At 41.6% G+C, this 14,687-nt stretch overlaps 1 protein-coding gene across 22 annotated transcripts in view; it reads right to left on the minus strand.

The window, feature by feature from the left end:
- The window catches only part of rims2a (regulating synaptic membrane exocytosis 2a), a 1,020,455-nt gene that overhangs the window by 204,897 nt on the left and 800,871 nt on the right, over positions 1–14,687 (minus strand). For all 22 annotated transcript variants that reach the window (XM_080193752.1, XM_080193745.1, XM_080193738.1 and 19 more), the window contains one exon: positions 2,533–2,639. In XM_080193752.1, the coding sequence (XP_080049878.1) occupies positions 2,533–2,639 (107 nt within the window). The remainder of the gene's footprint in view (positions 1–2,532; positions 2,640–14,687) is intronic.

Below are 14,687 nucleotides of genomic sequence, written 5' to 3' on the forward strand. Positions count from 1 at the left end.
TTTTTAAAAAAAATCTGGCAATAAAATGCTGGTATCAGTAGAAGATCAAAAAAGCTATTGCTTGTTGTAAAGACTCAGTTGGTTTACTGATGTCCTTTAGGAAAGTAAAACTGCCACTCTAACTTTGTATGGTCTACATAGAACCCAGTCCCACATTAAGGTACTTAACTGTGAAACTCTGAAGAAGTATGTCATTTAGTTGTATCAAACTACTTCCAAACAGTTCTAGAAAAAAGTCTACATTGTCCATCTTTAGTTGCCCTGAGAATGCCACGCTCAAGTCTTTAGAATGATTATTAATTCAAGGTTCTCATTAAAAGAATCAAAGTGAACTGTAGATATGTGGCATAATTTTAGTTCTGATTTTTTTTAAAAGCTAAAATTAAAATGAGCACAAAAACAGCATTTCAAGAAATTGCTTTGGGAACCCTGCATGGGTGCTAGCTCTGCATGCCTTATTTTGGGAAACATGGGACATTCTTTTTTCAAAACCTACTCAGGTTTCCTCCCTCACCAATTTTTCTAGTACACAAGTGATTGTAACAGTGCCATTTCCTGCTCTCTCCTTGAACTGGAAGCTTTCATCAATTCTGCTTCCACTTCTCTCACATCTAAACATACAAATTTGGAGTAACAGTAGATCACTTGACCCCTAAACCCTGCTCTGCCATTTAATGAGAACATGGCTGATCTGAGTGCAACTTCAACTCCATATTCCCACCTATGCCGATAACATTTCATTGCCTTGCTTATCAAGAATTGATTCAGCTCTGCCTAAAGACTGTTCAAAGATTCTGATTCCACCGCCTTTTGAGGAAGAGAGCTCCAAAGACTCACCACCTTCAAGAGAAAAAAATTCTCCTCATCTCTGTCCTAAGTGGGTGATCCCTTAAGTCGCTCTTAGTTCTAGGTTCCCCCGTAAGAGGAAATATCCTCTCCACATCCATCCTATCAAGACCCTTTCAGGATCTTTTACGTTTCAATCAAGTCACCTCTTACTGTTCTAACCTTCAGCAGATACAAGGCTAGCCTGTCAATCCTTTCCACAAAAGACAGCCTGTCCATTCCAGGTATTGGTCTTGTAAATCTTCTCTGTGCTAGTTCCAATGCATTTATATCATTCCTTAAATAAGGAGGCCAATACCGTACACAGTACTCAAGATGTGATCTCACCAATGCCCTGTATAACTGAAGTATAATATCTCTACTTTTGCAATTCCCCTCCCAATAAATTATAACATTCAAATAGTTTTCCTAATTGCCTGTTGTAAATACATGCTAACCTTTTGCAAATCATGCACTGGGACACCTGGATCCCTCTGCACTTCAGAGCTCTGCAATCTCATACCATTTAGGTAATATTTTTTTTTATTATTCCTGCCAAAATGGATAATTTCACATTTGCCCATAATTATACTCCATTGCCAGATATTTGCCCACTCACATAGCTCATGTTCTTTTGTAGCTTTGTTATGTCCGCTTCACAACTTACTTACCATGTTGACTCTGTCTCATTACTATGAATTTATCTAAGTGGCCTGCTATAATACCTTTAATAATAGCTTCTAACATTTTCTCTATGATAGATGTTAAGATGTCTGTAGTTTCTTGCTTTCTGTCTCATTTCCTTTTTGAAAAAAGGAGTTAGATTCACTATTTCTAATCTGATGGAATGTTTCCCAAATCTAGTCAATTGTGGAAAACTTCTTTTAAGACCCTACGATGAAGTCCATCAAGTCCCAGGGGCTTGTCAGACCATAGTACCATCAATTTGCTCAGTACCACTTTCCTGGAGATTGTAATTTCCTGATTTATAGCTATGTCTGGGATGCTCTTTGTATCCTCTATAGTAATGCAAAATACCTGTTCAATTCATCTGCTATCTCTTTATTTTCCATTATTAATTCCACAGCCTCATTTTCTATAAGACTAACACTCACTTTTATGTCCTAAAATACCTATAGTAACTTTTACTATTGATCTGTCATTAAATTTTTGGGGAGTTATTTTTTTCACACAATCCATTCTCTTCCCCAAATTCAGTTTTTCCATTTCTAGTTCGGCTGTCAACTAATTAGGCTCATTGACTCACACAGCTACCTTGATTACACTTCCTCAGACCCTGCTTCATGTAAGGATTCTATTCCATTTTCCCAGTTTCTCTTCTCTGTCACACCTATTGCTTTTTTACTTATCTTATATTTGTACTTGCAAATTCATCTCTTTTGTTATTCAATGTTTTCTGCCTTCCAACCTGTCACAAACCTTCCCTATTGTTTTTCCCTACCCTTCCCACCCTTTCCCTACCTCAGCACTTGCTTAAAACCCCATACTGAAGAAAAATTAACTTGGTTCTCCTTCTGCAGATGTTACCTAACCTGCTGAGTATTTCCAACATTTTCTGTTTCTATCAGAATGAACACATTGCTCTGTTCTAAATAAAATTGCAACTTACATGTAAGATAACACCCCACATTTTTTGTTTTACGTGTGCTTTATACATGCTGGGGAAGGGTCTCATTTTGCACTTGCCTTTGAATGATACTCCTGTTCCAACCTTGAATCTGACGCTGCTACCTGTTTGTACTTGCTCATTTTCATTTTCATTTGGCGAGTCCTCTCTTCTACATCCATTGCACCTGTGGACAGAGCGCCAAGTTAAACAGTCAACTTGCAATTGTCAGTTATCCCTCTGACCCCACTACTCCTTTACTGGTGCTGCTGAGCGTATGACATCAAAGCTAATTATTGAAATTGAAATTGGTTTGGGGATGGATAAAGCTATACCTCTAAACCATGGACTCAGAAAAATCTTCTTTTAAAATAAGAGAGATTTTGACACTGTTAACGTTGGATTCTGAACTAAATAATAGCACCAACAATGATTTGCCTGTTAAATAAAAACAATTTCAATTGCACTGCTAATATACTAGAGAAAACCTCAGAGTAGAAATAACAAAGGGCTGATTACATTGCCAACACTGTGGTGGGATAGGAGCTATGACCATCTGGCCTCACAGATGTCCTATCCCAAATCACAACGGAAAAGGTCATTTATTTATTCGTGATGGGTGCCCATGTTGATGTTATGCTATTGAAACACCCACATTGTCTACAGGATACATGGCAACATGTTGCCACTCCTTGGACTTGGAGTGACAAAGGCCAGTGTGCTGAACTCAGAGTGCCAAAAGTTAATTGGAAAGGCTCTCACTCATCTCCTTACCTGTCTGCAAATGGCAATGAACCTCTCTTGGATCAAATGCCAATTGAAAGTGTAATTGTAGCCTCCATTTACACTTGAAGCAGGTGTACTTACATAGATATTGCAGGAAATACCAAAATTCCACGAACATTGTTAAGACAGAGGGGGTGACAGGCAAAGGCTGCTGCTCAATTGGATTATTTTCTTTTAGCTAGAAACAACATGGAAACCTGGGGGAAATGGATTCCATCCCAAGTTCCAACCCCTCTTCTCCATTTTATCTCATTTCTGTCCCCAAATATGGACCATTTCTGTGATCATATTCCGATTGATTACCATTTTTTGGAGCTACTTTAACCTCAGGCTCAGGTACATTGTCAACATAAGCGTTTTCTGAAAACCAGATCCAAGCTATCTCTAGATAACTTTGCAAACGGGAACTAATAAAGAAACATTACTATGCTCACCAAACTGTCTTATCAAAGCAATTGCTAAACTACAGATGGCTTATTATGATCTTATTATCACTGTGTTTAATCAAATATATTAATCTTAACATTGAATTATGACATGTATTATTTTAGGTTCAATGATTTTATTTTGTTCTATACTTTCTTCATTTGCAACTGACCACATTCTGTTTTGTGTGGAAAATCCTGAAGTGTCCTTTAGAATGAGTAAAATACAAATAGTCCAAACTAAGGGAGAAAATTTGTTTGTACAGAAGAAAGTTCCAAAGATTGATCATTTGACTTAGTTACTATTAATCATTTGAAAATTTATCTTTTAGGCAGGATTGAGTGATTCTGATACCAACGGCACAGGTTAAGTTTGGATCCAAAATCTGGATGGTTGGGTGAGCTGGACTCAACATACAAATTCAACAATTTAAATGATACTGAAGTGATGCTGCTGGCTGGCAAATATTAACAATGTGATCTATCAGGATCCAAGATAATGCAAGAGGGATGGGCCCATGGTGAAATGAGTCACCAGTCTTTTTTATTGACCTTTACTTGCTGGAGAAGTGAGCAGCAAAGGTCAGGGATATTAATCCTTAAGCAGGTACATAAATGAGCTAATTATCAAATTAGAAGGTTTCTGTGTTGTTCTGTTTTCTAGTTGCAAATGTTCAAATAAGGCAACTTACTAATAGGATTCGTGAACTGAATACTGCAGACCAGGTTGTATTGGCTCTCTCAGTCCCAATTCTAGGAGTGCAATTTTCAAAAAAAAATGGCAAGGTTCTGACTGAAAACCAGTATGTTTCTCCTGAGAGAAACAAACAGGTTTTCTCTCCAGATCTTCTGACACTTTGTCAAAAACAGTAAGGGGTGTGTCTTTCACCATCATTCTTGAACGTGGGGCAAAAGGAAATGAGCAAGACCAGTTCCACAGGAGCCTGATTGTAAATTGAAGCCAAAGGTCCCCCTCCCTCATCTTAGCGACATCAAGCCATCAGAAACCCCCTCCAACAATGCAGGCATAATTACCACCCCCCCACCACCCGCAATCCACCAAGAATACTCCAAGCCTTTTCCCTCAGTACCTGAGGACTATACTCACCTCTGAGTCCCCAACATGGTCAGCACCACTGGTTTCCATTTTGGAGAACCAGGAAGCAAAGGCTTAAAGCCATGTCTGTACATTTAAATCTATTTAAACGGAAGGAAATCAGTTTCATTCCCTCGCTGGACATGGACGTAATGATATTTCCAGCAGGCTGAGTGGGGCGGATCGGATTCTGAGATCTCCCCAGCACAAATCCTGTTTGTGGCCCATTTGCGAGATATGGAATTTTGCATGTGTGAAAGGGGCCCAGAAAATCCCAGCCACGGCAACAGAAGCAGAAACGCAGCTATTTCCTGTTTTGGGCCTTCAACTTGTTCCAGGTGATCTCTTCAAAGAGCCTTGCGCTGGTAGAAGGGGCAGAGGTTGTCATAATTACCTTTCTTTGGTCTGAAATCTAGTTGGCTGGAGTCTGGGCCTAGGCCCAAACTTAACTGGATGCCCAGTCAACACTCCTTCAGAAAAATGAGGCCTGCAATGACCCCTCCCACCTCAGCAATTCTATAATGGCTTCAGCCCAGTTGCCTTTTTGGCTGTTATTATTAATTAGATTCAGAGTAATATATCACACTGCTGTTAGGAATCAAGCCCCAGTGGGCTAGGTTTTGCTGAAATTGGGCATCTTGTTTCCCTTATTATTCCTCTCAAAAATGCAAGATCAGTGAGGTGTCTGGGATCTTGGGAACAATACACCAACAATCTGCCTCCTGAAATGATTCCATTTAAGGGCTGAGAAATAAACAGAGGTAACATTGAGAACGAAACAGGATGAGTCAAACTAGATGCAGAAAGAGAAATCAAGATTAAATTAAGAGGAAGAAAAAAGAAAAATTTTTTTTTTAATTTCAAAGAGCAATTTAATACGTATAAGAAAGAGACCCCACAATTTCATATGCTCTTTTTGTGGGTGAAGAGGATGAATGACATTGCAGAAATATCTTGAAACTCAGGGGAAGTTAACAATGAACTACAGCTTTGTGAGTCTAATGAGAGAGAGTGGTCCAGACTACAATCAGCTGCAAATTGCAGAATCCTAACAGTACATCACACAACAACTGAAGGTCAGAAAGAAGACTGAAGGTCATGGAATAAGACCCAATGCCTGGATCTAATGCTTGGCAGTCATAATGTGGAGATGCCGGCATTGAACTGGGGTAAACACAGTAAGAAGTCTCACAACACCAGGTTAAAGTCCAACAAGTTTATTTGATAGTAAATCCACAAGCTTTCGGAACGCTTTTCCTTCATTAGGTGAGTGGAAAGTTCTGATCGGGGCATATAAAGGCACTAAAACAGTTTACAAAATACTGACTAAAATGCAAATCTTTACAGCTAATCTGCTATTCAAGTCTTAAAGGTGCAGACAATGTGAGCGAAGATAGCATTAAGCACAGGTTAAAGAGATGTGTACTGTCTTCAGACAGGACAGTAAGTGAGAGTTCAGGCAAGTTCAGGCAAGTCATGGGGGTTACAGATAGTGTGACATGAACCCAAGATACCGGTTGAGGCCGTGCTCATGTGTGCGGAACTTGGCTATCAGTCTCCGTTCAGCAACTCAGCGCTGTCGTGTGTCATGAAGGCCGCCTTGGAGAACGCTTATCCAAAGATCAGAGGCCGAATGCTCGTGACCACTGAAGCGTTTGCTAACAGGAAGGGAACAGTCTTGCCTGGTGATTGTCGAGTGGTGTTCATTCATCATCCATTGTCGTAGCATCTGCATGGTCTCCCCAGTGTACCATGCTTCGGGACATCCTTTCCTGCAGTGTATTAGGTAGACAGTGTTGGCTGAGTTAAAAGAACAAAGAACAACCCAGCACGGGAAACAGGCCCTTCGGCCCAACGAGCCCGCGCCGCCGCATCACCCTACACCTATTCTACCCTGCGTGTCTACGAATGGAACCCCTAACTTAGCCAGATTCAGGGGAAAATAGGGAGAATAGTGTCAATTTGGTGTCAAGTTGCGAGAGTATGTGCCGTGTACCTGGTGGATGGCGTTCTCACGTGAGATGATGTCATCCATGTCAATGATCTGGCATGTCTTGTGGAGTTTGCTGTAGCAGGGTTGTGTGGTGTTGTGGTCACTGTTCTCCTGAAGGCTCCCAGCCGGATCATCAACATGGATGCAATCATCTGACGTAAGAACACCATCCACCAGGTACACGGCACATACTCTTGCAACTCGGCCAATGTTGTCGACCTAATACGCTGCAGGAAAGGATGTCCTGAAGCATGGTACTTTGAGGAGGCAATGCAGATGCTACGACAACGGATGAATGAACACTGCTCGACAATCACCAGGCAAAACTGTTTCCTTCCTGTTGGCGAACACTTCAGCGGTCACAGGCATTTGGCCTCTGATCTTCGGGTAAGCATTCTCCAAGGCAGCCTTCATGACACACAACAGCACAGAGTCACTGAGCAGAGACTGATAGCCAAGTTCCGCACACATGAGGACGGCCTCAACTAGGATCTTGGGTTCATGTCACACTATCTGTAACCCCCATGACCTGCCTGAACTTGTAACCTCTCACTAACTGTCCTGTCTGGAGAGAATACACATCTCTTTAAACTATGCTTAATGCTATCTGCATTCACATTGTCTGCACCTTTAAGACTTGAATAGCAGATTAGCTGTAAAGACTCGAATTCTAATCAGTATTCTGTAAACTGTGTGTGCCTTTATATGCCCTGTTTCTGATCAGAACTTTCCACTCACCTGACGAAGGAACAGCGTTCCGAAAGCTTGTGGGTTTCCTATCAAATAAACTTGTTGGACTTTAACCTGGTGTTGTGAGACTTCTTCTAATGCTTGGAATTTGGGATCCTTGGGTTCAAAGAGGGAGACGATGATACTGTAAATTCACTTCCCTCCATTTGAGAAATTCTGGGAATTTACCATCATTTCTAGTTAGGGATATAGAAGAAGCAGAGAGAAGAAAAATCAATCAGCAGCCTTGATCCTACCCACAGTACTATTTATATGCAGCAGTATGGGAAGGAGCAAGAGAGGACATTCCTGTTGAGATGGTGAGGAAGCATTAGGATTCATTGTCTTAGTGAGGTTAGGACCTGTAGCAGATATATTTCAATCATCAATAGTCACAGATGAGGTGCCTGAAGATTGGAGGTTGGCAAATGTTGTGCCTGTGTTTAAAGACAGCTGCAGGGAAAAGCCTGGGAACTGCAGGCCGGAGAACCTCACATCTGTGGTGGGTAAGCTGTTGGAAGGTATTTTGAGAGACAGAATCTACAGGCATTTAGAGATGCAAGGACTGACTAGGGACAGTCAGCATGGCTTTGTGAGTGGAAAATCATGTCTCACAAATTTGATTGAGTTTTTTTGAAGGGGTAACCAAGAAGGTAGATGAGAGCAGTGCAGATGATGTTGTCTACATGGACTTTAGCAAGGCCTTTGACAAGGAATCGCATGGTAAGTTGTTGCATAAGGTTAAATCTCATGGGATCCAGGGTGAGGTAGCTAAATGGATACAAAATTGGCTTGATGACAGAAGCCAGAGGGTGGTTGTAAAGGGTTGTTCTTCAAACTGAAGGCCTGTGACCAGTGGTGTGCCTCAGGGATCAGCACTGGGTCCAGTCTTATTTGTCATTTCTATTAATGATTTGGATGAGAATAAATGAGGCACGGTTCGTAAGTTTGCAGACGCACCAAGATTGGTGACATAGTGGACAGTGCAGAAGGTTATCTCGAATTGCAACGGGATCTTGATCAATTGGGCCAATGGGCTGACAAATGGCAGATGGAGTTTAATTTAGATAAATATGAGGTGATACATTTTGGTAGATTGAACCAGGGCAGGACTTACTCAGTTAATGGTAGGGTGTTGGGGAGAGTTACAGATCAAAGAGATCCAGGGATACAGGTTCATAGCTCTTTGAAAGTGGAGTCACAAGTGGACAGGGTGGTGAAGAAGGCATTCAGCATGCTTGGTTTCATTGGTCAGAACACTGAATTCAGGAGTTGGGATGTCATGTTGAAGTTGTACAAGACATCTGTAAGGCCACATTTGGAATACTGTTTACAGTTCTGGTCATCCTATTATAGAAAGGATATTATTAAACTAGAAAGGATGCAGAAAAATATTTACTAGGAGACTACCAGGACTTAGAACACAGAACATAGAACAGTGCAGGCCCTTTGGCCCACAATGTTGTGCTGAGCTTTGTCCAAAACCAAGATCAAGCTATCCCACTCCCTATCATTCTGGTGTGCTCCATGTACCTATCCAATAACTGCTTGAAAGTTCCTAAAGTGTCTGACTCCACTATTACAGCATTCCACACCCCAACCACTCTTGAGTAAAGAACCTACCTCGGACATTCCTCCTCTATCTCCCACCATGAACCTTTATAGTTATGCTCCCTAGTAACAGCTACATCCACTCAAGGAAACAGTCTTTGGACGTCCATTCTATCTATCCCCCTCATCATCTTATAGACCTCTATTAAGTCACCTCTCATCCCCCTCTGCTCTAAAGAGAAAAGCCCTAGCTCCCTTAACCTTTCCTCATAAGACCTACCCTCCAAACCAGGCAGCATCCTGGTAAATCTCCTCTGCACCCTCTCCAATGCTTCCACGTCCTTTTTATAGTGAGCTGGCCAGAACTGCATACAATATTCCAAATGTGGTCTCAGTAAGACTTGATGGTTTGAGGTATAAGGAGAAGCTGGATAGAGTGGGGCTTCCTTCTCTGGAGCATAGGAGGCTGAGAGGTGATCTAATAGAGGTCCATAAAATAATGAGGGGCATAGATCAGCTAGAGAGTCAATATCTTCTCCCAAAGGTAGGGGAGTCTAAAACTAGAGGGCATAGGTTTAAGGCGAGAGGGAGGAGATACAAAAGTGTCCAGAGGGGCAATTTTTTCAAATAGAGGGTGGTAAGTGTCTGGAACAAGCTGCCAGAGGTAGTAGTAGAGGCAGGTACAATTTAGTCTTTTAAAATCATTTAGACAGTTACATGGGTAAGATGAGTATAGACGGATATGGGCCAAATGTAGGCAATTGGGACTAACATAGAGGTTTAAAAAAAAGGGTGACATGGACAAGATGGGCTGAAGGGCCTATTTCCATGCTGTAAACCTCTCTGACTCTATTTGATGTTCTCTTTTCTAATCTCAGTGATCTAGCCAGGCTTATGGACGAAAACCCTCACGTGTTTGTCAGTTATTAAACAGCTGGATACAAGACGTACTTTTTTAATTTTAGTTCACTGGCAAGGCCAGAATTTGTTGCCTATACTAATTTCCTGAAAAAGTGGTGATGAGCTGCCTTTTTGAAGAACTGCAATCCATCTAGTGTAAGTACAGCCACAGTGCTGGTAGAGAGGGAGTTCCAGGATTTTAGCACAACTTACAGTGTTCTTTATTTTGTAATAATATGGTCAAGAAGTAAACAGATGTTAGCTGAAGACTGCACAATGTTCAACATGCTGGGGGTTACAATTGACCACAAATTGGACTGGACCAGTCATATAAATACTGTAGATACCAGAGCGTGTCAAAGACTAGGAATCCTGCAGCGAATCACTCACTTTATGACTCCCCAAAGCCTGTCCACTATTGATGAGGCACAAGTCAGGAGTGAAATGGGATATCATCCATTTGCCTGGATGAGTGCAGTTCCAATAACACTCAAGGAGCTTGACACCATTCAGGACAAAGCAGCCCGCTTGATTGCTACCGCTTTCACTAACATTCACTCCCTCTACTGACAGTGGCAGCTAGGTGCATCATCAAAAAGATGCACTGCAGGAACTCACCAAGGTTTCTTTGGCAGCACTTCCAAATCCATGTCGCTATCATCTAAAAGCACAAGAACAGCAGATACCAGGGAACACCACCACCTGAGGTTCCCCTCCAAGTCATTCATCCTGACTTGGAAATATATCACCATTCCTTCATTGTCATTGCATCAAAACCTTGGAATTCCCTCCATAACAGCACGATGGATGTACTTAAACCCCAAAGGACAGCAGTGATTCAAGAAGGCAGCTCACCACTTCCTGCTGAAGAGCAACTTGATGGACAATAAATGCTGGTCTAGCCAGTGACGCCCACACCCTGTAAATTAATTTAAAAAAGAAATGCACAACGTTCTTCATATTAGTCATTTGTACAATTTCACTGCAACAACATTTAGCAAGTTCATTCTTTGGAGAGATTAAGTCAATTTATGTGTTTAAGACTCAGACAGAAGTTCAGGATTCACAGGGTTTTATTGCCCAAGGATCGGGCAAATGGGAAATTGGTTCAACAAATTCCATAAACAGGGCCGGCTACTTAAGGAAGCAACTGAAACAATGAACACAAGCAGGTTCTTGTGGTAGACTTCAATTTGTAACATTGACTTCGGATAACCTTGGATAAAAGATAGCAAAGGAGAGAGACTGTGAAATGTCCATCAAAAAGAAATTCACAGACAAACAGGGACGGAGCAAAGGCACCTGTGCAATCATCAGACCTGCAGACCAGAGCAGGTAAAATATTCAACTTGGTAACTCGGTAGCACAGCAGTCTCACTCCCTTATCTTCCTTGGGGACTAACATACTGCCCACACTCTCAAACTAGTAACTACCAAACCTCAGCTCGATTTGAGAAAGGGGCTTGTAAAGGTTCTCGCCACGAGCTTTGAGCATGAACAGTGGAAAAGAAAACCCATTCAGAGTGAGACACTGCCAGGCTGAGTGTGATTATAAGGAATTTGGAACTGAGTGGGAATTCATGCAGAGGTACTTTTTGCTTTTTAACTTTTAAATATTCAGAGAATGGTTTTTCCCCTGCTGCAGTAGTAGAGGACACAAGAGAGCTGATTGGTAAGGAGTGGGCAAGGTCGGGTAAGTATTTAATACTTCTATCATTTTTATCACAGGCTAAGATTCTCCAGATAGGAAGGGAATGGGTGATCATCAGGCAGAGCAAAAGAGTGAGGCAGACAATGCAGGAATCCCCTGTGACCATTCCCATGAAAAACAGATATACTGTTCGGGATGTTGTTGAGGGGAATGACCTCTGAGGAGGAAGCAGCAATAACCAAATTTGTTGCATCATGGTTGGTTCTGCTGCAGAAGGGCGGAGTAAAAAGTATGGGAATGCAATAGTTACAGGGGATTCAATTATGAGGGGAATAGATAAGCATTTCTCTGGCTGCAAATGACACTCCAGGATGGTATGTTGCCTTCCTTGTGCTAGGGTCAAGAATGTCTTGGAGCCGTTACAGGGTATTGTGGAGGGGGAGGGTGAACAGCTAGTTTTCGTGGTACACCAGTAACAATGACATAGGTAAAATGAAAAACAGAATATAGGGAATTAGGAGAAAAGTTGAGAAGTAGGATCTCAGGATTATTGCCGGTGCCACATGCTAGTCAGAGTAGAAATAGCAGGATATATCGGATGGATATGTGGTTGAAGACATGGCGTGAGGCAGTGGGACCAGTTCTGGAGGAGGTGAGATCTGTACAAACTGATCCTCCAGAAGGGACTCTTCAATTGAAGCCAATAAATACCCCCCAAAATTCTGAACTGATTCCTATTTATACTGAGCCACCTGGTCAGCTGACTACATGATTTTGTCACTGGTCACATAGCTTATTGTGCAAGCTGACCCTTACAGCTTGTTACCATTGGTCACGACAATAAATCCAATATTATCATTGGTTACATTCTAACGGATTCCTTTTTTTTCAAAATAAATTAAGGCAACCATCCTCCAATATTCTTAACAACTTTCCAGTGCCTGCATCTCTTTTCGTAAAACAGTCAGATAACTGTAGATTTTGCATCAACCCAGCTGAGTTTGGAAAATTCCTTGTTTTCCAGCATTTGTTTAACGCTGGCCCAGTTGCTTTTCTGCTGGCCCAGTCGCTTTTCTGTTACAATTTTTGTCAAGTGAACATTGCCCACATAACTCAATTGGTACTTTCTTTCCCGAAGTTATTATAAAAAAAACTGTTAACGTGTCACATTTATCCCAATATCCACTGCCTCCACAAACACTAGGGTTTCAGCCACCAATATAATTTTGACTACCCATTTTATTTTCTTTGCTTCCCAGGCCAAGGGGCAACATTTTCCTTCCTTATCTACCCAGAATATTATGAATCCGACACCGCTTGTACGTCCATCTGGTAGACTGCCATGTGAGGCATCACTCAACACAACTAATTTCATGACTTCTGCTTCTCCTAGTGCTGAGATTTCAATTACACACTCCTCTAATTTTAGCTTTTTTAAAGTTTTGTTTGCCTGTAGGATCTCTCTAACTGAAGCACGACTCAACATGTTACTTAGCCCTAGGACATTATAGTTCCCATCTGGTCTTGTCTGTGTACGTAGCCAATTTAGCTGTCCTATCATATCACTTACCAATTCTGTTTCTTTTCCATTGGCCAGTTCCTCATTTTCCATCGACCTTTTCTGGTGATGGGAATGGGATCATTGCCGTTTAGATATCCCTGTTGACTCATTATTTTCCCGGATTTACTTCATCAGGTAGCAAAGCCAAGATAGCAAAAAGCACCAACTGCTTGACTCCCTACTTTAAATTCTGACTTTAGCTTCTTAATTATCCTTTTTTCAAATTCTCCTGTGGCAACCCTAGGAAATCATCAACATGCATCATGAAAATTCTAGCTAATTTTTCTTCAGACTTCCAGTAGAACATTGCTGGATCTGCTTTTAACTGGATACAGCCAGTCTTCAGCAATATAGAATGTACAGAGAAATACTAAACCCATGATCCATCACTTAATCCATTAAAGCATTTGTTCAATTTCCACAATTGTCACTGAATGACTTGCTTCTTTGGGCAGCCTCAAAATAACTTTTCTTTGAAATGTTTCATCCTGCAGAAATGTTGCTTTAATATCTATTGACTTACACACCCAATTATTGGATGCTAGAACAGCAAAAAAAGATTCAGTGTCACTTTCCCTGGTGTGGGCGAATCAACCCGAATGTCTCTCCCTTCCAAGTGTTCCTCATACTGATAATCTACTAATCTGGGTTTTGCTTTATAAGTCCCATCTTGCAAAACTTTCTCTGTGCAAACCCACTCATGGGACAGAGCAGCTGCCCTTCGTTTGGTATCTCGGCGTACACATCAAACTCATAACAACTATCTAAACCTCGTTATTTGGTCTCTTATCTCCACAAGCTCCATCTTATTAGCAGCTACCAGCATTTTCCTGTCATGGGGACTTTGAAGAATAAAGAAAATTACAGCACAGGAACAGGCCCTTTGGCCCTCCAAGCCTATATCGACCATGCTGCCTGACTGAAAAACCCCTACCCTTCAGGGGACCATATCCCTCTATTCACATCCTATTCATGTATTTTTCCAGACCCACCTTAAAACTCACCATCATATCTGCTTCCTCTACTTCCCCCAGCAGCCAGTTCCAGGCACCCAACACCCTCAGTGTAAAAATCTTGCCTTGTACATCTCCTTTAAACTTTGCCCCTCACACCTTAAACCTATGCCCACTCGTTATTGACTCTTCCAACCTGGGAAAAACTTCTGACTATCCACTCTGTCCATGCTTCTCATAATCTTGTAGACTTCTATCAGGTCACCCCTCAACATCCATCGTTCCAGTGAGAACAAACCAAGTTTCTCCAATCTCTCCTTGTAGCTAATGCCCTCCACACCAGGCAACATCCTGATAAATCTTTTCTGTACCCTCTCCAAAGCTTCCACAGCTTTCTGGTAGTGTGACAACCAGAATTGAATGCTATATTCCAAGTGCAGCCTAACTAAGGTCCTATAAAGCCAAGAACAAAGAAAATTACAGCACAGGAACAGGTCCTTCAGCCTCCAAGCCTGCACCAAACATGCTGCCCGACTGAACTAAAACTCTCTACCCTTCCCAGCACCATATCCCTTTATTCCCATTCTATT

Source organism: Carcharhinus amblyrhynchos, chromosome 8, assembly GCF_965287045.1.
Source record: "Carcharhinus amblyrhynchos chromosome 8, sCarAmb.v2.hapA, whole genome shotgun sequence".
NCBI classification, from domain to species: domain Eukaryota; kingdom Metazoa; phylum Chordata; class Chondrichthyes; order Carcharhiniformes; family Carcharhinidae; genus Carcharhinus; species Carcharhinus amblyrhynchos.